Source organism: Erinaceus europaeus, chromosome 20 (assembly GCF_950295315.1).
Source record: "Erinaceus europaeus chromosome 20, mEriEur2.1, whole genome shotgun sequence".
Classification (NCBI taxonomy): Eukaryota; Metazoa; Chordata; class Mammalia; order Eulipotyphla; family Erinaceidae; genus Erinaceus; species Erinaceus europaeus.
The window spans coordinates 57,381,473-57,408,288 of record NC_080181.1 but is presented as its reverse complement, the minus strand read 5'-3'; the positions used below and the strand labels follow the sequence as shown (position 1 = coordinate 57,408,288).

Here is a 26,816-nt window from a genome sequence, read left to right as displayed (position 1 = left end):
GCAAGGGGTGGTGGGACTGGTAACTTTCCTATAGCCACTCAGTGCAGTCTGGATTCTCCTGTGTGAGAGAGGACCCTTGGGTAAGCACCATGAGTGAGCATGAGTGCTGGGAAAGCTGAGCCCTGAGTGTCCTTGTCATTCATCGCAGCACAGCGTTTCCCGAAGTTGGTTAGCAATAAAAGACAGCAAAACCAGCGCCCCTGGAGGGAGTCGTAAGGACAGTTCACAGCAGGTCTTGGAGAAAATGGCAGCCATTCACATATCTTTGTCACAGGTGCCATCCACACCTTAATCCAGCCTTCCTTCCTTTGGGGACATCTTGATTTCCTTCACGCTTGCATTTCTCTGAGCCCTGAGTCTCAGAACAGCAGTGGCTGTTCTGTCTTCTCTCAGGTAGAAAGAGGCAGAGACAAAGAGGAGGGGGGACACTCCACAGCTCTGAAGTGCAGTGGGGGTCAGGCTGGAACCGGGGTGGCAAGCTTGGCAGGCGGGCTCCCTCCAAGGTGAGCTCTGCTTTCTCAATGTTCACTGCCATGCCTTTCCCCTGCCAGCACAGCTCCTCACAGATGGATCCTCCCCGCTGCCCCTGGGCACACAGAGCTGGCAGCCATGCAACTTGCCCATGACAGCCAAGAAGTGCTCCATCCCTGGTGCCATCGTTGCCACTCTGGTCAGAAACAAGTTGGGCTGGGAGGCAGCTTACTGGGTAGAATCCACACTTAGCGTGCTCCAGAGCCCTGGACCACAAGGGAGCACCGTCTAGGGTGCTGTGGCGTCTCTCCTCCCTCTGTCTCTCTGTCCCCATCTTAAATTAGAAGAGTCTACCAGGAGCAGTAGAATCTCAAAAGCTCAAAGCCCCAGTTTGGGGTGGGAGGTGGGGAAGAATTGAACAAATCAATGAACAGATCGCAGACATGCTCCAGAACTCCACGCCTGACAGACAGCAGACGTCTTCTCTAACAGGCGCTAGCCACGCCCTGAGGGTGTGCGGCTGAGTGGCAGAGGCTGCGTCTGCTGAGTGTAACGTGGCCGTGTAGACTGACACTAGGGCCTGGCCACAGGCTGCATCTGCTGAGTGTAACATGGCCGTGTAGACGGACACCAGGGCCTGGCCACAGGCCACCCCAGTGTGGACAGCTGCGGTTGCCCCCGCACACATTCTCTGAAGGCTCGTATTCTTCCTCTTCTTCACAGACCTAACACCATCAATGCTGCTCGTGGAGAGAGCCACAAGGAGGTTACCGCGGCTGTCACATGTCCTTGGACCATAGGAGCCAACAGCTAGTCGTCCTGTCCCTGACAGACCCCAGTTTGTATGTACATTATTCACATTCCTCTCTGTTGTGTTTGGGGGAAGAGAGACATTTTAGCCTTTTTTAAAGTTATTGATTTAATTTCATGTTATTTGGTTGCATGACGTTCCCGTAACCTCTAAGGATTGTCAAGACTTTTGCACAAACTTATACACATCTAGGATCCTTTTGACCAGGGCAGTCACAGTCACCATCCTCCTGCCTTTACGCTTCCATCACCAAGCACTCAGTTTAATATAAATCTGCATTTTTAACGACCACTCAACAGAGTCCCTCTCTGTGACAGAGCCCAGGAACCAATTCCTAGATACATAATGTTGGCATATAGAAGATGGCATTAAAATCGTCTTTGTTTTGCGGCCATGTGTGAAGTTTGACCATGTTGTAAAATACCTATTCCATATTAGAAATAGCTAGTTGATAGCTTATACTTCTCAAAGCTCATGTTGTTACGTACACACACTCAGTTTCTATCTGTGGAGTCAGTGAGTCTTTTTGTGTTACCCCTGAATAAAGGCAAGGATTTATTTTTCACTCAAGGTGGATACATTACATCTGAAAGCTGGAATCAGCAGTGACCCTCTGGGAAACCAGACAAGGCATCAAGTTAAATACAGACTTTAAATGAAGTCTTGTTTTCCTTTGGAACTAGAATTAGAATAGTTAAGGTTCACCCACAAAACATTACTATGTGTACATTACTGTTGCTGTTGTGACAATAGAGATTTTATTTATTTTTATGCCAGCTTATATTGTGAGAACACAGTCCATTTGGGTTTTATCAATCCTACTGTGCTTGTCCTTGGAACATCTTTCGCGTATTCGAGGTTTGTAGTTGAAAAGTTTACTGTAAAAAAAAAAAAAAATCAAAAACAAACAAACAAAAAAAAGCCTGTATTGTTTTTACAGAATAAATTTATTGGAATGTGTCCCGGGAGTAAGAGTTGAGACTATAAGCAGCTAAGTTAGTGTGACTTGCCTTCCGTATGTATCGTGAGCTGTCGGTGTGATTCATACATAAAAGCAGATGTCAACGGCAGGTTGACAGTAGAGTGCAGGGGAGGGCTTTTGTTTCCTAACACTCTTTGGGTTTTAGGTGTTTTGAGGACACTAGAGGAGGAGACGAAAGGCTTCATGACCACTTTCACATCTCATTAGCACATCCCCGCTGAGTGGACCCCAAATGCACATGCTTGGCACTGTCCACACATTTGCAGGACCCTCATTTTCTTGTCTGCTTTCTTGTTCCAGTGAAGCGCTAGAGAGGAGATGTGGTGACGGCAGCAGAGGGAGAGCCCGCACGCCGTGACCCTCCCCTCACCCCCAGGCTGAGGGTGGCTGTTCCCGCACCCACCTAGCGAGCTCTCACACCAGTCAGTCAGTCCACAGGCAGAGTGCAGTGAGGATACCTTTAAATCTCGTGTGTATTACTTGAACTTAAAATTGAGTCACCAAAACGCTTCTTCATTGCTCACAGTAAGACAGTGCAAATTCAGGGGACATTTTGACTTGGATCATAGAACCAGCATATATATATATATATATATATATATATATATATCCTAAAGACACCAAAAATATTTTCTAAAAAAAATATGTGGAGGTCTGGCTTCAAAACTAGGCCCAGAATAATCTTATTAAAAACAAATATTTCCAGTCATCAACAAAATAAGAATTCACTGAGGGTATTAATAAAGTGCTTGGTCCCTCCTTAGCTATTTAGACCCACAAAATTTTTTAGTAAAAATAATTTTTTAAATAACAGTAAAATTCCTTTCTTGGGGAAAAAAATTTTCCCCAAAAGCATTTTAGAATATTCTGTTGATTTGCCTTTTGCACTGAGGTCGATCGTGAAGCATATATATCCTGTATGCAAACCGTTTGTCTCCACGTCTGTATCTGCTGCTCTCAAGCTTTCAGTGCGCAGATGCTTTTCAGTGTGCGGCATTAACATGCTCACTGTTGTAGCAGCTGGATTACAGTTTGTCACACGTCTGATATGTGCAGATGGAGTACTGAGATGATGGTCAAATCCATTCACAAACAATTTTGAATATATTCCTTTAAATTGTTTATCAGCAACTTTAATCTTTCTTAAAAAAAAAAAAAAAGGAAGGAGAAAAGAAAGGATGGAAAGAAAAGGAAGAGAAAACTGACACACACCAGCCATGGACCAGCTTCCAGTCAGTACAGAACCAGATGTTCTTGTGTGGGGAGGGAGGCGAGGGACTGACGGCCAGGACCCCGTGACAAGCTTCAGCAATCTGGAGTAGGACAGGAAATGATGTCTTCATTCCACTTTCTCGCCCGCCTTTGTTTTGATGAAGAACTCTGGCTTGTAGACACAGCGATAGGCCAGGAGCTGGGGGAGGGCGCCATAGGCTATGTTTAACGCTAAGAAAAGGATCTTCGCATCTTCGGGGACTCGGTAGATATAAGCAGTTCTAGCGTGAAGAGAAGCACCAATGTGGGAAAACTGTGCCTGTCGCATGGAAAGAGAGAGAGGGTTAAGCCCGTGTTCCTGGCGGCTGCAGCGGAACATCTGAGGGATCTGTTCAGATGGCCTGCTAGGCAGAGTCTGCCTGCCTCACGCCAGCTCTGTCCTGCTGCCCCCCCCCTCGGCCCTCCACACCAAACAGGAGGGCCCCGGTTTCCTGGGAAGAGTGGAGCAAAACCTCCATTTCTGTTCTGACATGCATTCTGGAGATCTTGTACAGGGACTTGGAGTTTAAAGAGGTTTTTTAATGTTAGGGTAACTATTTAAAGAGAAACACTGAGGACCCGACTTGTTCATCTGTCTGTCAGCGACTCCTCAGAGCAAGCACTTGAAGTCCTTCCTTTCACTATATATTTATTCGCATTTGGGTGGTGCGGGGGCTTGTGCTGGTGTGATCTCACCACTCCGGGCCACTTTTTTTCAGTCAGAGAAACAGAGAGGGAGAGACACCAGAGCTCCTCCATGGACACAGCACCTCCCGTGTGGTGCCGTGGCTCAGACCCGGGGCCACAGCTTGGCAGTGCAGGCACCTTGCCCAGTGAATTTTCTCCTCTGTGTTTTTTGTTTGTTTGTTTGTTTGTTTTATTTTTTGTTTTTTCCGCAACTTAAAAAATACCCAGGGCTGTTATGTCAGAGTAAGGTGGGTGACAGTTTGCACAGGGTACAGATATAGCTGCTCTTTCTAAAGTGGTGAGTTCACAGGCAGCCTCTCCCAGTCAGAGCGCTACATGACCCGCATGTGCAGACGGGAGGGCCTGCCGCCTCTGCTGTGCACGTGTTTAGAGCAGACACCCAGAGGCGCAGGCCACTCTTCTCTTGATACTTCTTGTCAGCACGGGGGAAACTCTCAATGGCTCCTGTGAAAGGATATGCTCGGGGTCCTCGGCGCCTGGACACAGGACTGAGAATGTGACTGCAAGTCAAAGGCCACTTTCTCACCCCCAAAGTGAAGAGACAACAGATGCCGCAGAAACAAAACAAGTGAGTGGTTGGCCCTACACACTAGAAGTGACCTCACATATCCTCCCCTGTGAAGCCAGTTTATCCCGCTAAGTAGCTCACTCCGCCAGGGAGAGAAGGGCGAGCGTTCCGAAGCGGCCCGTGTGTGGATTTGTGTCAGGGGCCAATAGCAATGGGCAGACGACTCATGCATTGCTCCAGCACCCTGTCTGCACTCTCTGGAGACAGAAACCAGACCAGCGGTGCGTCACCCCAATGCTCTGGGCTCCTCTCTGCATTGTGACGCCCCAGGAAGGCCCTCCTCGCCTGCACCCTCCCAAGCCCACCCACCTGCTGGCAGATGCTCAGGACGTGCTCTGGAGGAGCTGCCTGCAGACCTTCTAGGGGCACCTGAGGACTGCCCCCCACCCTGTGTGAACAGCAGTTTCTCTCGATGCATAACCAGACCTTTCCTCTTGGACTAGAGGCCAGTTTTGAACCCTGATTCTCAGAAACGTGGTGTCTCTTCATAGATACCTGTATACACATCACAAACGCTACAGATTCGGGGGCTGCCGGCCCTGGAGAATCAGTCTGCTGAGCGTAGGGACCTGCGGACTGGCGTGCCCCACACCCGCCAGTGCAGCTAATACCTCATTTCCGTGGACAGCCCACTCATGGCGACATTCACATGGTTGTTTCCTTAGATTGTGCGCCCGCGGGGCAGGTACTGTGTCTGGTGTTGTGTTTGCCACCTGTCGCATTGTCAGTGCTCAATAAACGTTCAACAATTGTGGTCTGGCTGTCAGAATCCAGGGCCCCACAGCAGCCCTTCACCTCAAGGTGTGGGCCTGCCTCCTCCGGCAGAAGTATCCAACACAGTCAAGGTCAGGCCTTTCCTCACAGAAGGAAGGGACGGGGTCTGTGAGTGAGAGCAGCAGCCATGGGCCAGGCCTAGGCACTCCAGCTGACCCCTGCACAGAGCTTCCTCTGCAGAGCCCACGCCTTCCAGGAAGTTTCCAGCACATGACGTCTCTGTAACGGCCTACATAGGGCAGAGTCCATAGCTAGTGACCCCATGCCTCAGAGCCGGCCTGGGACCCAGGATCCCAGGCACAAGGTATGCATCCCAGGAATTCCTCCAGAGATGGCAGATGGGGCCACTAGTTACTGGCCTTTTGTTCTCTTAAAATAAGTGTTCAAGAAAAAGACTTTGTTGGGGTTTTTTGTTGTTGCTGCTGTTTTTAGAATGGCTGGTAGGAATGCCTGAGAGCGAGCACACACAACCATGCTCAGGACACGGTTCAAGCCCCAGCACTGCAGGGCAGCATTGTCCACAGAAAAAATCCCTCCTCCTCCTTCCTCATCTCTCTCTCTCTCCCTCCCTGTCCCCACTATCTTGTTTTTGTTTGTTTGTTTGTTTGAAGAAAGAATATGCTAGGGTGGTAGAGCCACATAGATACAAAGCTCCAGCCCACCACGACCCTCCAAAAAATTTTTTTAAGAGTGAATGAATGATAGGGATGAAAAATGACTCAACAAAGGTGAAATTGTTGTAGCTCTGTGTCCCTCTATTCATGGAGATGGTTGACAAGGGAGGGACAAATAATCACTGTCCTGGCTCCAGAAGGGAGACCTGAGTCTCACATCCTCACAAGCAAAACCTAAGGTGACACTGGGGTGAGAGGCAGGCAGCATGAGCAGCCACCCCCACCTGTGTGACCTTTTCTGCCTTTCTGAGCAGCATGACCAAAGCTGAGAACGTGCTCAGGGACCAGGCCAACACCCCGTCCCAACCAGCCAGCTCAGAGATGCAGCGTGTGTCTGGGTGGGCATGAACACTCTGAACCAGCACCACCATCTCCTCACAGGGTGGTTGTGTGGGTGCAGGGAGCTGGTCTTTGGGGCGTGTTCACGGCCTGCCCGCCCTACCCCACACAGAATTCCCTGTCCCTTGCTGACTTGGTGGTTCTGAGGCCTTTCTCCACCAAAGGCTAAGAGGCATGTGAAGACACTGGGCCAGGATCTGGTTTTGTTTTGTTTTTTGCCTGCAGTGTTATCGTTGGAGCTCAGTGCCTGCGCTACGAATCCACTGCTCCTGGAGGCTATTTTTTTTCCTTTTGTTGCCCTTGTTTATCATCGTTATTGTTGTCATTATTGTATAGGACCGGAGCCTTGTGGTTATTATTGTTATTGTTGATGTCATTATTGTTGGATAGGACAGAGAGAAATGGAGAGAGGAGGGGAAGATAGAGATGGGGAGAAAGACACCTGCAGACCTGCTTCACTGCCTGTGAAGTGCCCCCTGTAGGTAGGGAGCTGAGGGCTCGAACCCAGATCCTTACGCCAGTCGGTGCGCTTTGCGCCATGTGCACTTAACCCGCTGCGCTACCACCTGGCCCCCCAGGGTGTGATTTTAAGGAGAGATGTTTAGTGAAACCATCACTCCAGAGCCATGTTTCTCGATTTGCCACATCTTTTCTTGGCCCTTATTTTCAGCTAGTTCTAAAAGGTTTCGAGAGAGAGAGAGAGAGAGAGCAAAGAATTGGGGTTTTTGTTTGTTTGTTTGTTTTTACTCAGTAGTAGAAAAATCTAGAGTGTGAACCTTACTGTGCCAGAGGCCCTGGGTTCAAGGGCCTGAACATGGGAGGATCATGGGTGGCACTGGGGAAGCTTCATGGATAGTGGAGCTGTGTGTGTGAAATAAAAATTATTTTTAAGGGGGCCAGGCGGTAGCAAAGCAGGTTAAGTGCACATGGCGCAAGGCACAAGGACCAGTGTAGGGATCCCAGTTCGAGCCCCTAGCTCCCCACCTGCAGGAGGGTCACTTCACAGGCAGTAAATTAGGTCTGCAGGTGTCTGTCTTTCTCTCCCCCCTCTGTCTTCCCCTCTTCTCTCCATTTCTCTCTGTCCTATCTAACAAAAACAGGTATAATAACAATAAAAACAACAAGGGCAACAAAACTGGGAAAAATGGCCTCCAGGAGCAGAGGATTCTGGTGGAGGCATCAAGCCCCAGCAATAACCCTGGATGCAAAAAAAAAAAAAAAAAAAGTCTTTTAAAAACCAGCTCTGGGAGTCGTAGAACTGCACTATGCACCAGGCCATGGGACCGCCAGAAATTAAGTAACTACTTAAATAAAATTGTCTGTACTGAGAAAACCCTGGAACCCAATTGGCAGTGGTGAGGCCTCTGTGCTCTTTGCAAGAAGGTCCACAGTGCCGGCAGAGCCAAGAGAGGCCGTGCGCAGGCAGGAGCGAGGCCACGGCCTGGCCGAGGGGCCCCGGGGAGGGTGGGCACCCGAGGGCAAACCCATCGTCGTGAATCTGGCCAAAGCCGCCACCTCTCAGGTCTTGCTCTCGGGCACCCTGAGGAGTGTGTGAGCTTGTGGGTGACACCCTCCTGAGGGCTCACAGTAGTGTGGCAGTAGAGGTGTCCAGTGGCACACCTTACCCGCCCCAACCCACCTATGTCACTGCAGCTCCGTGCCCACAGTGCTTCCTTGACAGAAGAGAGCCCCCCTGCTCCTGCAAGCCCCATGCCCAGTCCTGCTGGCCTGTGCCCATAGCCATGCCTTCGCCTGGGCTTTCTTGCCAGCCTCCCAGCTACTGACACTGGGTTCACTACCTGGGGCTGGGCATGGCGGGCAGGGGAGCTGAGGGCAGGCTGCTGCTGCTAGGGGGCTGAGCAGATGGGCCCCTGGGGACACTGGGTTCACTACCTGGGGCTGGGCATGGCGGGCAGGGGAGCTGAGGGCAGGCTGCTGCTGCTAGGGGGCTGAGCAGAAGGGCCCCTGGGGACACTGGGTTCACTACCTGGGGCCGGGCATGGTGGGCAGGGAAACTGAGGGCAGGCTGCTGCTGCTAGGGGGCTGAGCAGATGGGCCCCTGGGGAAACTGGGTTCACTACCTGGGGCTGGGCATGGCGGGCAGGGGAGCTGAGGGTAAGCTGCTGCTGCTAGGGGGCTGAGCAGGCGCGGGTGAAGAGACGGCCCTCAGACCTGCTGCTGAGGCCGCCACCTCAGAGCCCGGCTCAGCCCTGTCATGCTCTGGGTGTCGCCGCAGTAGCTGGTGACTGGAGGGGCCTGACGGACAGCATGGAAGGACATGACTTTGGGCTCAAGCAGGACCTCCCGTCCCTGTGCTGCCTTTGGGTGACTGTGATCTCAGGCAGGGCCAGTCCCCGGCTGCTCCTGTCTCCCGGCTGTGCCAGTCGGTGCCCACACTGCTTCACTCAGCTCCTAGGGCCATCAGTTACCAGCCCCTTTCTGCCAGCTTGTTCCTACCTGGTTCTGAAAACCTTTCCACTCAGATTTTTTTGCACAGCAAGAAATACCCTAACTGTGTTGGCACTGGTGCTGGCTACCCCAGGAGAGCCCACAGCCATCCCAAGTCCAGCTGGTAAGTGAGACACCCCCACGGAACGGAGGGGTGGCAATGGCTCTGGAGTGATGAGGAGCCTAGGGTGGGATGGAACTGTTGGAAATTGTTCCCACTTTCCAGGGAGCTGCCTTTTGCCAGGAAGGGCTGTTGGCAGAGTTAGGGAGCCCAGGAGAGGACATGGGAGGGCCAGGGCCCTGTTTATGACTGGGGTCCAAAGCCATAGTGAGACGCCTGAGTGGAGAGGCAGGTAAATGTGGGGTAAATGATCCTGGGAGCAGGAAGGAAGGACAGGAAGTCCAGGAAGGAAAGGGAGCCACGGGCTCCCACCTGTGCTAAAAGATCAGGGAGAGGGCCAGGAGACGGCAGGGAGATGGCATCATGGTTCTGCAGACAGGCCCTCGGGCCTGAGGCTCCAAAGTCCCAGGTTCAGTCCCCGGCAGCACCATCAGTCAGAGCTAAGCAGGGCTCTGGTAAAAAATAAAATCCAGTGATAAAAGCATGTGGACGCAGCAAGGGCTGAGGAATCAGGTGTCCAGGCACCTGCAAGGGAGGTAAGTGTGAGTCCCTTCCCTTTGATGATCTTCAAGGAGGAGGACGGAGACCTGATTCTGATGCCAGCGACCCGATCCCCTAAGACTGCCTAATTCAGGAGAGCCTTGGCGCGGAGGGACTCAGCCCACTGTCTTAACCCTTGAGCGCCTCAGCTGTCCTGCGAGGTGCCAGTGTCTCTGTCCTTGTGGTCACTGTCCCCTAAGGATTAGCCGTGTGTCCCTGAGCTGGGCGACCCCACTCCTTTGTCTGCTCAGGAGCAACAAGAGGAAGAGGCCGGCTTTGAAGAATGAGGTCACGGGCTTTTTCACTGACAGAAAAATCAGGTGAATTCTCTTCTTTGTCTAGAAGATCAGCTTGCCCATGGCTGTTATGTAAACAGGTCCTGTGTGTGAGGTTATGACTCCACAGACACTTAGCCAGCTGACTGCCACTGGACCCTGAGCCCAGGCCCCGGGCGAAGCCAGAGACGGGGAGGAAAGGATTGACCGGGCTGCTTCCCAGGAGCGGAGCCTCCTGCTTCCCTGTAGCAGAGCGGAGGGGAATTCTGCAGGCCTGACCTTAGAGAGCCTCCAAGATAATGCTGCTAGCAGTGCCTGTGTGACCTAAATGAGATGTGCAGCAAGTTAGGGCTGGGTACGCACATCACAGTGCACAGCGACCCAGGTTCAAGCCCCGGTCCCCACCTGCAGGGGGAAAGCTTCACGAACAGTGACGCAGGGCTGCAGTGTCTGTCTCCCTCTCCACCTCCCCCTCCGCTCTCAGTTTATCTTTATCCTAGCAAATAAAATGAAAAAGGAAAAATATGGCCACCAGGAGCAGTGGATTCTTTAGTGCTGGCAGTGATAACCCCGATATAATAAGGAATGATGATAATAAAAGCAGGGAGTCAAGAGATAGCTCACCCACTAGGGTACACTGCCTGACGCTGAGTCCTGGCACTACATGGAAAGTACCATAGCACCAGGGGAAGCTCTGGTTCTGTTCTCATTCCCCTCCACCCCCAACTGAATGAAAAAGTCAGTCTGGAAGCAGTGAAACTATGCATACATGAGATTCAAGTGCTTAGAGGGAGAGAGAGCAGGAGAGAATATGCAGAAATGCCTTGGGAAGAAAGAAAAAGGGACATGCTTCCTACCGCCCCCAACACAAGCGGAGCTGCCCTGGGACTCTGAACCGCGACACCAGAGCACAGAGCGTGAGCGTACCTGGGCCAGGCCTCCCGCGTGGATCAGCGTGACATCAGGCATCCAGGAGCACCCGGGCACTGCCAGGCCGTACAGCGCAGCCATGAAGTAGGGGACAGAGTAGAACAGGTAGGCCAGCATCTGTCAGCACAGAGACAGGGGCTGCTCAGCTAGCACAGCAGGACTGGCAGAAAGCACTGCCCTCTGAGCCGGCCAACTCCCCTTATTTGCTTATTGCCAGCAGGGTCATCACTGGGACTCCACGTCTGCACAATTCGTCACTCCTGGCAGACTCCTTTGTTTTATTTTGGAGGGTGAGAGACGGGGGAAGAGACAGAGAGAGAGAGACAGGAGCGATGTCACGGCACTTCTGCACTGCTCAGAAGCCTTCCCCTTTGAGCTCCGGCCCACGTGGTGGCCAGGGGCTCGGACCTGGGTCCCTGAGCGCGGCAAGGCGTGTGCCCGTTCTTAACAGTGAGAGGCCCGGGGGAAGTAAGGGGTGGTGTGCAGAGCTAGAGCCTGTGCCCAGTGTTCTGGAGTGGGGTGGGTCTCCACCTATCTGTCCACAGCAAATAAATACATCTTAGAGCTGGAGCGAGAGCTCACCTCGCCGTGCTCTCAGCCGGGTCTGAGCCCAGGCACCACATGAGTGTGCCCTGGGAGTGGGATAAGCTCTGGTGCTGTGCTTCCCACCTCTCCCCATGAAAGAGTAGCCCAGGAAATGACATGTACATGTGACCCCAGCTCCACAAAATAAGAGAGAAGATAATTTGAGCAAAGCCTGGGGCTCTGTAACTCCTTGACCTGGATTCTTGGATAAGCGGCGGGGTCCTTGAGGTAGGGCTCCTGGAACTGCGTGTAGGAACGGCAGAGCTCAGCCGGGCAGTCCAAAGCGATCTGAGAACAGAAGTGAGGGGGCCGGGCAGGGGCGCACATTGTACGAAGCGCAAGGATCCTGGCCCGAGCCCCCGGCTCCCCACCTGTAGGGAGGTCGCTTCCTTCACAAGTGGTGAAACAGGTCTGTAGGTCTGCTTCTCTCCCTCTCTGTCGTCCCCTCCCCTCTCAGTTTCTCTCTGTCCTATCCCAAACTAAAAATGGTTGCCGGGAGCAGTGGTTCTCAGTGCCGGCACTGAGCCACAGCAGTAGCCCTGGAGGAAAAGAAAGAAAAGAAGTGAACTGTCACAAAGACACAGCCGCCACACCTGGCCCCAGTGTTTGCTGCAAGGCTGAGTGCTGGGTGCTGCTGACAGAAACGGCCTAAGCTGCTCAGTGCTGGGTGCTGCTGACAGAAACGGCCTAAGCTGCTCAGAGAGAGACACAGACAGGTCTCCTCCAGGGAGACTCAGCAGAGCCTCACAGAGCAGGAGGTGGGCACCTGTGCTTCTCGGCGCTCCCAGTGGCCACCTAGTGGCTCCCAGTGGCGCTCCCAGTGGCTCTGCTCTGCTGGGAGGGCAGAGCCGAGGGCAGGTTCGGATGCTCCCTGCCACGCCCAGCTGACTCCCCTTTGCTGGGCCAAGCAGACCAGCCTATGCAGGCCCACACAGCAGGTGGCCTCGGGGACAGTGAAGGACAGTGGTTCGATAGCAGGGTCTCCACATGGGAAGCCACGTCCTGCGACCACTTGTGAGCAGGTCCAGTCCCGCGCGCACACAGAGCGTGAGTGCGACTGCAGGAGAACCTGGCTGGGCTCCTTTCTGTCACTGCTGCTCTTTTTTTTTTTATATATTTATTTATTTATTTATTTATTCCCTTTTGTTGCTTGTTTGTAGTTATTATTGTTGCTGTTGTTGTTGGATAGGACAGAGAGAAATGGAGAGAGGAGGGGAAGACAGAGGGGGAGAGAAAGACAGACACCTGCAGACCTGTTTCACCGCCTGGGAAGCGACTCCCCTGCAGGTGGGGAGCCGGGGGCTCAAACAGGGATCCTTACTCTGGTCCTTGTGCTTTGCGCCACCTGCACTTAACCCGCTGCGCTACCTCCCGACTTCCCACTGCTTCTCTTCTAACCGAGGGGACTGCCCTGAGCTGCCTGAGCTGTGGTCTCTGTGCTCTGTGCCCCTGCTGGTAGCAGCTCCTCTGGGGAGAGTCTGCCCGCCCACCCCCAGAGAGTCCCGCCTGCCCACAGCTCCTCACCTGAACCCATGTGCTTGGAGGGCTGCAGGAGACCCCGAGGAGCATGGCAATGAGTGAGTGCCGGCACCCTAGCTTAGTCACTCTGCTCCACCCAGGGCAAATGCCGCAGCCAATGACGGCCATCGGAGCTGAGGGTGTTCAGCCCTGGGATTCCGGCCGCCCAGGCATCTTTCCACTAAGGCTGCATCATGGAGGTGAGCACCCTGAAGGGTCACGGGCCAACGGCGTAGTGCCATGGCCACTCGGGAGAACCTGTGCAGAGGACCCTCTGCGAGTCTGGGGCATGTTCCTGCCTTTGCTTCCCCGTCACCCGTGCAGGGGAGACAGAGCTCACAGGTCTGACAGGATTCGGATCAGAGGGGCAGGAGATGGATGACTCAGTGCACTGAGCCTGGCTTCCTGTGTGTGAGGTCCTGGGTCCAATCCCTGGCGCCACGTGAGGGCACCATGGACAGCACCAAGGGAAGCCCATGGCTGGAGGCATGGCGCTGTGGTGTCTCTCCTCTCTGTGTGTCTCTCTCCCTCTCCCTGCCTTTCTCCAGGAAATAACGAATGAAAATGTGTTTGGGAGGCAGGGGGACACTCAGCAGTATTCTGTATTGGAGAGCTTGAGTTCATTCCCTGGCATCAAATAAAGGAATTTAAGTCAGAGGCAACAAGGGAGTAGAAAGAATGATCCCAAAAGGGGAGTCAGGGGTTAGCGCAGCAGGTTAAGCGCAGGTGGTGCAAAGCACAGAGACTGGCGTAAGGATCCCAGTTCGAGGCCCCGGCTCCCCACCTGCAGGGGAGTCGCTTCACAGGCGGTGAAGCAGGTCTGCAGGTGTCTGTCTTTCTCTCCCCCTCTCTGTCTTCCCCTCCTCTCTCCATTTCTCTCTGTCCTAGCCAACAACGATGACATCAATAATAACTACAACAATAAAAAAAGGGGGGCAACAAAAGGGATTAAGTAAATACTAAAAAAAAAAAAAAAAAAAAATGATCCCGAAAGGCTCATTTCCCACATGCCCTCACGTGGAGAAGGAAGAAGTTTCCAGCCAAGCTTCCCCTGGGGGGCCAGACACGGGGGCAGGAAGCAGCCTGAGGGGTGGCCGCAGCCTGAGCAAGGCAGAGGTGCCCCACAGGAACGTCCGGCCTGTGTGCCGGGGCGCCTGGCAAACAGTAGACTTGTCCACACTGCTCTGAGCACTCAGGCTTACCAGGCCTCTGAGCAGGCAGAAGCCGGTGGCCAGCAGGAGACACACGACCAGGGTGAGGTCCAAGGGTCTTCTCAGCAGGGCCTTCGCCTGGATCTCCTGGAGAACCTGGAACAGTCCACAGATGGCGAGCTGGCCGCAGCCACAGCTGAGGTTCTGCTGAGCTGCGGCCCTGCTGCTGGCTGCTGAGTCCCCGAGAGCCCTCCCCTCCCTCCTTGTCTCCTCGTCCGTGGGATGAGAAAGGGCCAGGTGGCCTTGCAGGGCCCCACCGGCTCTGTGAGTCCTTTCTTTTTTTAATTTTTCTTTTATTCTCTTTATTTATTGGATAGAGACAGCCAGAAATCAAGAGGGAAGGAGGTGATAGAGAGGGAGAAACACAGAGAGACACCTGCAGCAGTGCTTCACCACTCGGGAAGCTTTCCCCCTGCAGGTGGGGACCGGGGACTCGAACCCAGATCCTTGCACATTGTAATATGTGCGCTCAGCCAGGTGTGTCACCACCCGGCCCTGAGTCCATAGTTTTTATTGAAATAGCGTGGGGGCGGGGCAGTGGTGCACCCAGTACAACTCGCGCGTCACCATGGGCAAGGACCCAGTTCAGGCTCCCGGCCCCCACCTGCAGGGAGGAAGCTTCACGAGCGGTAAAACAGTGCTGCACGTGCCTCTTTTTCTCTCTGTCTCTCTCTTCCTCTCACTCTTGCTCTGTTTCCCCCTCCCCTCGAAATTTTTCTCTGTCTCTATCGAAAATGTAAGACACACTCATTCTATTTATTTATCTAGCCTTTGTGCCTTCCAGCACTCCCAGTGAACTCTTTGAACTGTGCAGGTGTGCAACTTGTTCCTCCCCCCCCCCCCGAAAAAAACATTTTCTTCAAAAATGTGGTGTCATATTGTAGCTACACTCATTGCTGGATCTCTAGTGACACTGACTGTGGGAGTGACAACGCTGTAACTAGGTCTTGACAGCATCTCTGCTGATCGCCAAGGCTAGAGCGCTCGGAGAGGAATAACCCACCTAACTAGAGTAAGATTTGTTAAGATGGGGAGTCGGGCGGGAGAGCAGCGGGTTAAGCGCACGTGGCGCAAAGCGCAAGGACCAGCGTAAGGGTCCCAGTTCGAGCCCCCGGCTCCCCACCTGCAGGGGAGTCGCTTCACAGGCGGTGAAGCAGGTCTGCAGGTGTCTGTCTTTCTCTCCCCCTCTCTGTCTTCCCCTCCTCTCTCCATTTCTCTCTGTCCTATCCAACAACGATGACAGCAATAACAACAACAATAACTACAACAATAAGAAAACAACAAAGGCAACAAAAGGGAATAATAAATATTAAAAAATCTTTTTAAAAATTTGTTAAGATGGGTAGCATAGCCAAAGTATGCATTCCCGTTCCATGGTCCCATCTAGGAATGCCCATTCCTCTGGCATCACTGCATCTCCACGTTAAGACACGACTGGAGCCAGACTCTGAGTCTCGGGGCTCCGCCCTGCTGGCCCGGGGCTTTCCGGGGCCACTGAGCCACCTCCTCAGCCACCTCCTCGTTGCCCCGGGAGGTCCGGGTGCTGCCCCAGCTCCGCAGCAGGTGGCACGTGAACGTGAAGCGCCTGTGCACTCAGATGTGTGTGCGTGGCTTCTGCTGTAAGCCTTTCTGTGTAGCCGTGTGCTCATCATCTCAGGAGCTCATGTTTCCAGAGATTGGTTTTGTTGAAAGGTTCTGGCTAAAACTATGAGCAGAGGAGGAATGCGGGAAGCTGTCTCTGGAGGAGGAAGGGAGGAAGGAAAGAAAGAAAGCAGGGAGGGAGGGAGAGAAAGACAACTACCAGATGATTTCACTCCAATGTGAAATACGGAGAATTGAAGCGTATGAACTTATATATAATACATTCACATATATGTGTACAGTCAACCATCTCTAAGACTTTGGGAGAACTGTGATGGTTGTCGTTGGGGGGGACAGAACTCTGGTGGTGAGTGTGGTTTAGAATTATATCCCTGTCACCTTGTGACTTTTATTGCCTCCAGGGCCGGGTTAACACTGGCACTCAATGAATGCCTGCACTACAAATCCACTGCTCCCAGTGTTTTTTTTTTTTTTCCTTCTTTTCTTTTTTCCTTTCTATTTTGTTTGATAGGACAGAGAGAAATTGAGAGTAGAGTGGGAAATAGAGAGAGAAAGAGAGGTAGACACCTACTCGTGAAGCTTTCCCCCATACAGGTGAGGAAAGGGGGCTTGAACCTGGGCCCTTGCACATGGCGACCAGGTACGCCACTGCTGGTCCCCTCCATCTTATAATCTTGTAAATTATTATTAAATCACTGATAAAAATATTTCTAAATGATTTAAGAAAAGAAATGGAGCTCTTAGCAGAGTACCTGCCCCACCTGTTTTGTCTACCTTGACCACCTAGCTGTGCATGGACAGGAGCTCAGAAGAGACCTGGCAGGCAGTGTCCTGCCCTCTGGCCGTGTGCACCCCTCACCCCCACCCCCAGTCAGTGCAGAGGCAGCCAGCAGGGCCCCAATTCCAGCCTGCACCCACATCAGTGAGACGGACTGGCACGGCCCTAACACAGGAACTTCCAGTGTGGCCGGGAAAACAGACAAAGTAAGACAGAAACAGACCGTCTTGGCCACTGTTCCATGCTCAGCTCAGATGTCCACAATGCCCCATTCATGCACAGAGGGTCAGCCCTGGGCCCCATGGGCTTGAGAGCAGCTTACACGTAACTTAGCAGAATCACCTTTGAGGGATAATTGTAATTTTCCGGTGGCTGATTGTAGATCCTGAAGCCAGCCCAAATGGGAAGGCAAATATACGGTATGCTTAAGAAAAAGGCTGGGCAGATGCGCGTCCCATACTTCCCTGGCAAAGACAGAGGGAGGAAGAGAAAGTCGCAAATGTTTCAGAAGCATCGCCAAGCACTCGGGGCGTCCGGGACCTCTTCCCAGCTCAGCTCACCTGACTGCGCTACAGGCCGGACAGTATTTCTAAGGAGACCGAACAAGCAGGTCAGTGTGACAGGGCTAGGTGCAAATTAGCAGACACATCCTAGCCACAGTGCTTTTAAAAATATAGTTCACATAATATTCCAGTTTCTTGTGTGCATATGTAACCTCTTCTGCGTTCGCTTTCAAGACTCCTAATTTGCAACTACGTTCTTTGAGTTTCCGTAATTTGTCAGAGCTCTAGTCCAAGGAGCTGGATAAAATAATTGCATGATGGGAGTTGGGCAGTAGCGCAGCGGGTTAAGCACATGTGGCGCAATACACAAGGACCGGCGTAAGGATCCTGGTTTGAGCCCCCGGCTCCCCACCTGCAGGGGAATCACTTCACAAGCGGTGAAGCAGGTCTGCAGGTGTCTGTCTTTCTCTCCCTTCTGTCTTCCCCGCCTCTCCATTTCTGTCTGTCCTATCTAACAATGATGACATCAATAATAACAATAACTACAACAATAAAAAACAAGGGCAACAAAAGGTAAAATATTAAACATTTAAAAATGTTTAAAAAAATAACTGCATGATAACTATAGCCCTGTGACTGCAGTCTGTCTAGATCCTTCTAAAATGTCAGTGATCACAGATCACAGGTGATCTACTTATGCAGTGCACACTTCTGAGAGCTGTTCAAAACACTCTTCAAAGGGGAGGTTAAGGAGGGAGAGCAGCTTCTTGGTGAGCCTGGAATTCCCTGGTTCTGTTACAGACAAAATAGTTTCTCCATGTAAAAACGCTGTCCATTGTTTCAGAAAAGGAAAGAGGTTTCAAGATCAAGGATCTTACCTACAACGTTTCCCGGCACAAAGACAACAATGCTCATTAGAATGGAGCCCACCCAGTACAGGCCGACCGTCCGGTAGCTCTCCCTGTAAAACAGCAAAGCAGGCGGCTGGCCCAAGTCCCGGGAGTCAAGGCATCCTGGTGGTGAGTGGTGAGGGAGACCTGTAGCCCAGCCTTATTTCCAGGGTGCTTCCACAGGGCCCCTGTGCCCTTAGATGGGAAAGTGTGTGAGCTGCCAACAAGGGAAGGACACCTACCAATACTGCCCCCAGGAGCCCCACAGGCCACCAGGAGGTGCCAGACACCATGAGGATGGGAAGGAAGGATCCGAGCAGGGAGGAGACCGACTGGCAGAGGGGAGGCCAGACCCACACTCTGAATCTTAAGTATGAGTGCCGGGTCTTAAGAGAGCTTTCTCCCGGGGCACCGGCTTTTGACCAAAGCCCCAGAGACATGGCAGAGTGGCCTGGCCAGACTCCTGTGAGCTCATTTTCACAGCAGGCTGCTGACAGCTGACCCCCGCACCCCCAGAACCATGGAAGATTCAAAAGCAGAGTCTACTGGTGAGGGGGGTGGGGGCTGCTGACTTCTCCCTGCCTGGCCCCAACCCTGGGAAATGCCTCAGAGCACAACAGGCCATGAGGAGGGAGACAAGTCTCCCGCACAGCGTCTCAGAGATTATGACGCTGGCAAGCAAAGAGCAGGCTGTCCTGGCTGTCCTGGAAGTGGCATGGGCCTGGGCTGGGACAGAATGCTCAGTCCCAGGCCTTGTCGAGCAGGGACACTGGGCTCCCTTCACCGGGGGTAGCCGGAAGCAAGAGGGCTGCAGGGTGGGACAGCTGGGAAGACTCCCCCCCCCCCAGGTTGCGTCCTGGCTTTCGGGGGCCCCTGCAGAAGGAAGCTGTGGGTACCCACCGTGGATGGAAGCACGTGAATTCACCAAAGGGAGCAGTGCCCAGGGCTGGTGCGGTGCAGAGTCCTCAAACACCACACACATGCCCCCAAGACAGCCCACACGTCACACCAAGGGGACTCGTACCCAGAGAACTACAGGAGCACGGCACTCTGCCCCGGCTCCTTGGCCCCTTTGTGCTGACCCCCTTAGGTCCCCCCTCGCCAGGTCTAGTGGGGTCAGCTGCAGAGTGGGTAGGAAGGGTCAAAGGCTAGACACCCCCTGACCCCCAGCGGCCCCAGAGGCTTCATGCCTCATGCCTGAGCTGGGAAAGCTCTGAGCACAGTGAGGGCCGAGGCTTGAATGTGCTCACAACCAGACTGTCCCGAGAGGGGACGGAGAGTGAAGGGGCTGCGGGCCACCCGGGACAGGGCACCCATCAGGAGGGACGGCGCCTGGACGCAGGGCCCGTGATGGCGTCTCCTCCACCTGTCTCCCTTCCACACTGCTGTCTGCGGCCAGGACGCGTCCACGGGGCAACTTACTCCCAAGCGATGGCGGCCACCATCACCAGGTACATGAGGTAGTGTGCAGAGCCGTCCCAGTAGCAGATCATGTGTCCGTGGGCTGTATTCAGGTAGGGCTCACCCTGCGGGGGCAGGAAAGCCTCGTGAGCAGGGGCCAGACGCCCCGCGGCCCACAGGAGGCCACAGAACCAGGACACCAGGACCAAGACACCACTCCCGACTCCTCTCTACTACAGGGAGAGGGAGAAACACTGGTCTGGGGGCTGGGGAGTGAACCTGGGTGCACAGCCCCTGAGCTCTGAACTCTTAAGTTCCAACGCCTTTCTTTCCTTCTTCCTTCCTTCCTTCATTTCTTTCTTTCTTTTCTTTTTTACCAGGGAACTGCTCAGCTCCAGGAAGGAGGCTCTGGCAGAGTGAACTGAGATCACCCACCCCCTGGACACCAGGCCACTCAGAGCTGTCACGGAGCAAGCAGGGCCGTGAGCTCAGTGGGGACACATCTGTGGCTCTGGCCAGAAAGGGAACCAGGCTGGCCTCAGCTCCCTGGAGCCACTGGGTGGCCCCCATTCCTGCTGACCCCAAGCCCTGGGTCCCCACACGCAGTCCCACGGGCAGCACTCAGCTAGGAGGCCACCACTGACACTTCACAGTGACATAGGCTTCCGCACCTCTTCCTAGGACGCTGTGGCCTGTCCTTCCCTCCTCTCCTCCTGACATACTGACCAGGATGGGGTGGGGACCAACCCCCTTGCTCCATGTGGTGGTGAGGCCCCTGGCTCAGGCCCCGCAGACCCAAAATTAGACCCTGTCCCCTCAGGACCTCACCTGCCCCAGGCCTCCCCTCACCATTAGATCGACTCTGAGTCCCTCCTGGGGGTTCCCTCCTCAGGCCTGAGCCCCACACCCTGCTGCTCCCTTCTTCCTTTCTCTGCACCCACAGGCCCTCCTCTGCTTCCTGCTGTCCGCAGGCCCTCGCCACTGAGGAAATGCCACCGTGACAGGTCAGCAAGAGGCCCCACCTGCCCCAGGTCTGAGACTGCACCACACCACAGGGCCACCTTCCTGCTCGCCCCCAGGGGCTGCGTCTCCACTGCTGCTCCTGCCGCAGGAGCCCAGCCAAGGAGGAAGCAGTCTGAGGTCTGACCAGCACTTGCACGGCTCTGGGGCCTGAGCTCTCCGCCGGTGCTGCCTGCTCAGCCAGCCGTCAGCCTCTCTGAGGGCCTCTGGCTCTGTGTCCAGGCTCAGCTCGCTGCCCTTCCCTGAAGCCCAGCCTGGGGGTCCCCGACTGCCCACCCCCTCACCTGTGGATAAGCCCCGGGCCCCCTCACAGAGCTCCTGTGTGGAAACATGTGCCGATCAGCCTCTCTCTCAGCGCAGCCCGGCTTTGCCCAGGGTCAGCATGTGGCAGGATGAGAAGCTCACGGCTCCTTGAGAGCGGGCCCAGCTCTGGGAGGCTTGGAAGGAGACGTGCAGGCCGGGGGCGCAGAGGACATGGTTGAGCCTCGGTGCACAGTACTGGACACGCCAGGATCAACATGGCTTCCAGCTGTAGTGACCTCGCACAATAACGGACAGGGCACCAAACCCAGGCAGCGTCCCCAGCCCTATGGACTGGGGTCAGGACACACGCGGGCAGCACCCCCGGCTGTGGACTGGTGTTGTGCCATAGCGCGGCCACTGGGATGTATATAGTTAGCTGGCGCTAATGTCAGGCTGACAGCTGATATGAACCAAGTTACTGAACTTGCAAGCGGCTGTCACCACTGCCAAGTCCTTTATTTATTTATTTATTTATTTATTTATTTTTAATTACAACAGACTGGGGACAGGGCAACCCCAGGCAGCATCCCCAACTGTGGACTGGCACAGGTATGAGAGCTGATCTCAAAGAGCAGAGAGAGTGTAGCCCAGTGTTCTGCTGAGCTGCCCATGGGCTGGGCACAGGCCGCTGTGTTGGGCACCTGGGGGAGCCGACCTGAGGCTGCCTGCCACCTGTCTCCTACCTCTCTCAGGTAGTGCGTCATGAAGCCGTCCACAACCCCATCCTGCTCCAGTCCGATGATGAGGTTGACCACGCTGGTGAAACCAAACATGGCGTATACTGCGGTAAGAAACGGCATCATCACTGGGAGGGCAGCCAGGCGTTCACCGTGAGAAAGGCGTCTTTCTCTTATTTATTTATTCAGAAACAGAGACCTGCTCAGCTGTGGCTGATGGTGGTGCAGGGGTTTGAACCTCAGGCTTTGGAGTCTTAAGCAAGAGAGTCTCTTGCAGAAGTTCTGTGCTTTTTTTTTTCCCCTGCCTTTATTTTATTTTCTTATTTTCATTTATTTTTTGCCTCCTGGGTTATCACTGCACTACAAACCCACTGCTCCTGGAGGACATCTTCTTCCATTGTTGTTGTTGTTATTGGTGGTGGTGCTGTCGTTGTTGGATAGGACAGAGAGAAATGGAGAGAGGAGGGGAAGACAGAGAGGGGGAGAGAAAGACAGACACCTGCAGACCTGCTTCACCTCTTGCAAAGCAACCCCCCTGCAGGTGGGGAGCCGGGGGCTTGAACTGGGATCCTTGATCTGGTCTGTGCTTTGCACTATGTGTGCTTAACCCGGTGTGCTACTGCCTGGCCCCCACCTTTATTTTTTTTTATTATTGCAAAGGCAGAGGTCCGGGGTGAGGAAGGGGGGCCTCCTGCCCAGACCCTGCCCTAACACCCACATCCATACCCCTGTCACCAGCTGGCTGGGAGTGTCACTGTGCAGGGCAGGGACCAGCCACCCCCTGGACACTCACCGTAGAACAGAGGGTCCCGCGGCGGCTTCCTGGTGACCAGCACCCGTGCCAGCAGACCGACCAGGAGCAGGGTGAGGCCAGCAGCTCCCACCACTGTCCAGGAACTGCAGGAGAGGCAGGATGGGGGGTGAGCATGGGCACGGGGAGGCTAGTGGACAGCCTCTGGGCTGCTGTGTCTCCACTTTCCTGCAGCACCCGCCAAAAACAACTACAACAACGACTACTACCTGCTGCTTCTGCTCCAGCTCCAGCAGCCACTGTCCGTACCCCAAAAGGACCAGCCGAACCCCAGACCTGTAGCCTTCCCAGAGAACGAGACTGACCCAGGTGAAGGGCAGAGGGGCCAGGCCTGAGGCCACAGTGGTACCCCGCAGGGAGCCTTCTTTCCTGGGAAAGGCCAGGCCCCTCGCTATGGAGCGGGGAGAGCTGGCAGCCCACACACCCACTCCAGCACCTGCAGCACCCACTCTATGCACCAAATAACCAGGCACGGGGGGAAGCACGGGTTCCTGTGAGCAGCCCTGCGCCCCGGGTGCAGGCCCAGGCAGACAGCCCCCAGCCCGCAGAGACTCTCCCACTCACGGCTCTGCACCAGTCACCCCAGAGGGCCTGGGTGCTGCCGCAAGCACTCGCCTCAGTGGGGCCTTCCACACCGCACGGCAGCAGGGTGATGGGACGGGACGGCACCCCCACGGCCCTCAGACTCCAGGAAAACAGCGTCCCCAGCGCCTGCCCCTGGCCCCACACAGCTGGGCTGGACGTGGGCCCTGGGCATCAGCAATGCCAGGTTTCCGGGTCTCATGGGAGTGTGCAGCTGTTTCCAAGTCTCCTGAACATGAAAGTCTGGGGGGGGGTCTCTGAAGGTCTGTGAACTGATGTGTGAGTGAGGGGGAGATGGAAGGGGAAAGGGAGGGGAAGGAAAGAGAAACCAATGGTGGATGAATGGCTGGTGGATGATGGGTGGGTGGTGAAAGGAGAGATGAATAGCGGGTGGGAGGGAGGGTGGGTGATGGACGGATAGTGGATGGTAGATGGATGGACCATGGTGGATGAGGGGACAATGGATAGACAGAAGAGTGAATGGCTGGGTGTATAAGTAGATGGATGGATAGTGAATGCTGGATGGATGGATGATGGATGGATGGATGGATGGATGGATGGATGGATGGATGGATGGATAGTGAATGCTGGATGGATGGATGGATGGATGGATAGTGAATGCTGGATGGATGGATGGATGGATGGATGGATGGATGGATGGATAGTGAATGCTGGATGGATGGATGGATGGATGGATGGATAGATAGTGAATGCTGGATGGATGGATGGATGGATGGATGGATAGTGAATGCTGGATGGATGGATGGATGATGGATGGATGGTTGGATGGATGGATGGGTGGATGGGATGAGTGGGTGGAAGGATGAGTGGATGGTCATTGGCTGGATGCATGAGTAGGTAAATGGATGGATGGGCGAGTGGATGATGGGTGGACGGGATGGATGAACAGATAACGGGTGATGAGGGGACACAGCTCCACATGAGGAGGATGACAGTGTCAGGGTCCAGGCGAGAGAGCAGGACCTGCATGTGCCGACCACTCCTGTGGTTTGGGTGGGAGGAGCAGACGAGAGAGGGAGCACGGTGCTGGGTTAGGGAAGAGCTGGACGTGCTGGGCCCACAAGACCCGGCGCACGAGCAGCTGAGGCAGGTGGGACTAGGAGACACTCCCCACCAGCTCTTCCAAGGGCCTTGGCCACGGTCACGCCATCCCACACCACGCTCCTCTGGGCGGGCGGTGAAGCTGGCCCTCTCACACTCTTGCTCTCCATCCAAGGGGCTGCAAGGGTGAGGAGAGACTGGGTCGCAGGGCTGAGTCCTGGAGACAGCTGGGCACAGGGCACTCAGACCCAGGAGAGGAGGGTCTCTGGGCTGGGTGAGACTAAGCCCCGCAGGTCACCATCTTCTGCTGAGAGACAGGCGAGAGGAGAGCCCTGCCCTGCCCTGCCCCTTCAGCCTGGCGTGTCTTCTCTGCTCTCGGCCCCTCAGGAAAGCAGCCGGAGCTGTCCCAGCCCAGCTGAAAGGCGGCCACGGGCTCTGGGCCCCAGTGGAGGTGAGCCTGGCCAGGAAAATGACGCCACCCGGGGCCCCTGGGCAGCACTGGGCAGCTGCTAGTGGGGAGGAGGAGAGGAGGGAGGGGGAGGAGGAGCACTGCAATGGCAGTGAAGCCCCCTTACAGGGAGCGGCATAGTTCTGGGAGGCCCAAGAGTGTGGCTCTGACAGGTGGACGGGGGAGGGCAGCACTGGGGCAAGGGACCCAGGAGGCGCAGGGTCAGAGAGGAACAACTGGGTGGGCAGGGGGACCCCCAGGAGTGGGGAGGAGAGAGCGCCTGCTCACTGCAGGGGAGGGAGAGGGTGGGCAGGACAAAACTCCACCCGGAACATCACTCACTCACTCGGGTGGCCTTCCTCTGGGCTGACTCCACCACAAGGCTGTGCTGCTGTCCCCACATCCCCCTGCCCTGCACGCGCCCCTCCCTCTCTCTGGTGGGCTCTGTCCCCCTCCACCCCCACCCCTGCCAGCTCCTGCAGTTAGGTCACCTCCTCCAAGAAGCTTTCCCTGCCCAGTCTTCTCAGCACTCTTTTTTTTTTCCCCTTTAACAGACCTGGGCCCTCAAACATCTTCCCCACTACTGGACTGACTTTCTCATTCAGACAGAGACAGAAGGAGGGGGGACATCACACTGCTGGCACCTCCCCCAGTGCCATGGCATCTCCATGTGGTGCCAGGGCTGGCACCTGACCCCCAGCTGCTGACTCCTGGGCCTCTCACTGCTCCCGCCCCAACGTGGCTGGAGCCAGGCAGAGGGGCCCCTCCATAAACAGGGCGCTTGAGGGGTGCAGGGGCTCTGACCCCAGGCGGGTGGCCAGGCGGCTTGTCAGGAGGGGCAGGTGGCACTGGCTCAGGATGAATGGGGCCTGTGATAAGGTCTCCGCAGGCAGGAGCAAGAGGAAGTCACACCCTGGGGCAGCCAGGGCGGCTCAGACTGAGGCAATTTCCTCAGTGCTGGGGAAGCAAGTCCCTGCCCTGCCCTGCCCTGCCATGCAGCCCGAGGGGCCGGCGTGTCCCCTGCCCTGTCGCCAGCCCTGTAGCCCTCTGTCACCACTCCCAGGAGGCCCCCGGCCATCTGACAGAGCACCCAGCACCCCAGGGAGGCCCCAATCATCTGACAGAGCCCCCAGCACCCCTAGGGAGACCCCACCCATCCACAGGGCCTCCAGCACCCCAGGGAGACCCTCACCCATCCACATACCCCCCAGCACCCAGGGAGACCCCACCCATCCACATACCCCCCAGCACCCAGGGAGACCCCACCCATCCACAGGGCCTCCAGCACCCCAGGGAGACCCTCACCCATCCACATACCCCCCAGCACCCAGGGAGACCCCACCCATCCACATACCCCCCAGCACCCAGGGAGACCCCACCCATCCACAGGGCCTCCAGCACCCCAGGGAGACCCTCACCCATCCACAGGGCCTCCAGCACCCCAGGGAGACCCTCACCCATCCACATACCCCCCAGCACCCAGGGAGACCCTCACCCATCCACAGGGCCTCCAGCACCCAGGGAGACCCTCACCCATCCACAGGGCCTCCAGCACCCCTAGGGAGACCCTCACCCATCCACATACCCCCCAGCACCCAGGGAGACCCCACCCATCCACATACCCCCCAGCACCCAGGGAGACCCCACCCATCCACAGGGCCTCCAGCACCCCAGGGAGACCCTCACCCATCCACATACCCCCCAGCACCCAGGGAGACCCCACCCATCCACATACCCCCCAGCACCCAGGGAGACCCCACCCATCCACAGGGCCTCCAGCACCCCAGGGAGACCCTCACCCATCCACAGGGCCTCCAGCACCCCAGGGAGACCCTCACCCATCCACATACCCCCCAGCACCCAGGGAGACCCTCACCCATCCACAGGGCCTCCAGCACCCAGGGAGACCCTCACCCATCCACAGGGCCTCCAGCACCCCTAGGGAGACCCTCACCCATCCACATACCCCCCAGCACCCAGGGAGACCCTCACCCATCCACATAGCCCCCAGCACCCCAGGGAGACCCTCACCCATCCACATAGCCCCCAGCACCCCAGGGAGACCCTCACCCATCCACATAGCCCCCAGCACCCCAGGGAGACCCCCGCCCTTCTGCAGAGCCCCCAGCACACCGGGAGGCCCCGGGTCTGCAGAGCCACCTTGCTAACAGGCAGAGTGTCGGGGCCGCAGGAGCCGGCTACCCCGGGGTGGCAGGTCTGGCCGGCTGGCAAGGACAGCGCCTGCCCTCTTGCCCTCGGAGCGGCCCCAGCCCGCAGCCCCCAGCTCCGCCCGCAGCGGTGCCCGACCCCACCCATAAGTCTCGGGGCCCCGGCGCACCCACTCACTCGTGCTGGGCCGCCAGCTGGTTAAGGACATAGGTGACCGGGATGGCCGACAGGGACAGCACGAAGACCCCAGTGGCCGCCGACGCGCTCATTGCTCCGGCGCCCTTCACCGCATCCCGCGGGGACCGCCCTCCGGCGGCGCTGGCCCCGCCCCCGGCGCTGGCCCCGCCCCGGCACTGAGCCACGC

The 26,816-nt window shown here is 55.7% G+C and overlaps 2 protein-coding genes and 1 long non-coding RNA gene across 11 annotated transcripts in view; 1 reads left to right on the top strand and 2 right to left on the bottom strand.

Annotated features, from left to right (window-relative positions):
* Nucleotides 1-2,242, top strand: part of HDGFL3 (HDGF like 3) — a 45,283-nt gene extending 43,041 nt beyond the window's left edge. The window contains exon 6 of the mRNA XM_060179543.1: nt 1,195-2,242. Within this exon, the coding sequence (XP_060035526.1) occupies nt 1,195-1,200 (6 nt within the window). The 3' untranslated portion in view covers nt 1,201-2,242. The remainder of the gene's footprint in view (nt 1-1,194) is intronic.
* On the bottom strand, nt 2,211-26,787 carry TM6SF1 (transmembrane 6 superfamily member 1). 9 transcript variants are annotated; one of them, XM_060179532.1, is made up of 12 exons: nt 26,630-26,784; nt 23,909-24,013; nt 22,174-22,277; nt 21,387-21,484; nt 19,402-19,505; nt 17,968-18,050; nt 16,929-17,050; nt 14,198-14,302; nt 11,673-11,765; nt 10,890-11,009; nt 10,368-10,458; nt 3,603-3,795 (listed from the first exon to the last, which is right to left on the bottom strand). In XM_060179532.1, the coding sequence occupies exons 1-11, from the start codon at nt 26,719-26,721 to the stop codon at nt 10,384-10,386; spliced, it is 1,101 nt and encodes a 366-aa protein (XP_060035515.1). In that variant the 5' UTR covers nt 26,722-26,784; the 3' UTR covers nt 3,603-3,795; nt 10,368-10,383. The 9 variants fall into 9 exon arrangements, with proteins under 9 accessions (XP_060035511.1, XP_007525389.1, XP_060035515.1 ...); XM_060179533.1 differs by lacking the exon at nt 3,603-3,795 and adding an exon at nt 10,182-10,286; XM_060179528.1 differs by lacking the exon at nt 10,368-10,458 and having other exon boundaries at nt 2,211-3,795; nt 26,630-26,783.
* Nucleotides 25,925-26,622, bottom strand: LOC132534885 (uncharacterized). The gene is made up of 3 exons (XR_009546650.1): nt 26,417-26,622; nt 26,039-26,221; nt 25,925-25,964 (listed from the first exon to the last, which is right to left on the bottom strand). It is a non-coding gene; the product is annotated as an uncharacterized LOC132534885 (long non-coding RNA).
* Nucleotides 26,788-26,816: the final 29 nt, after the last annotated feature.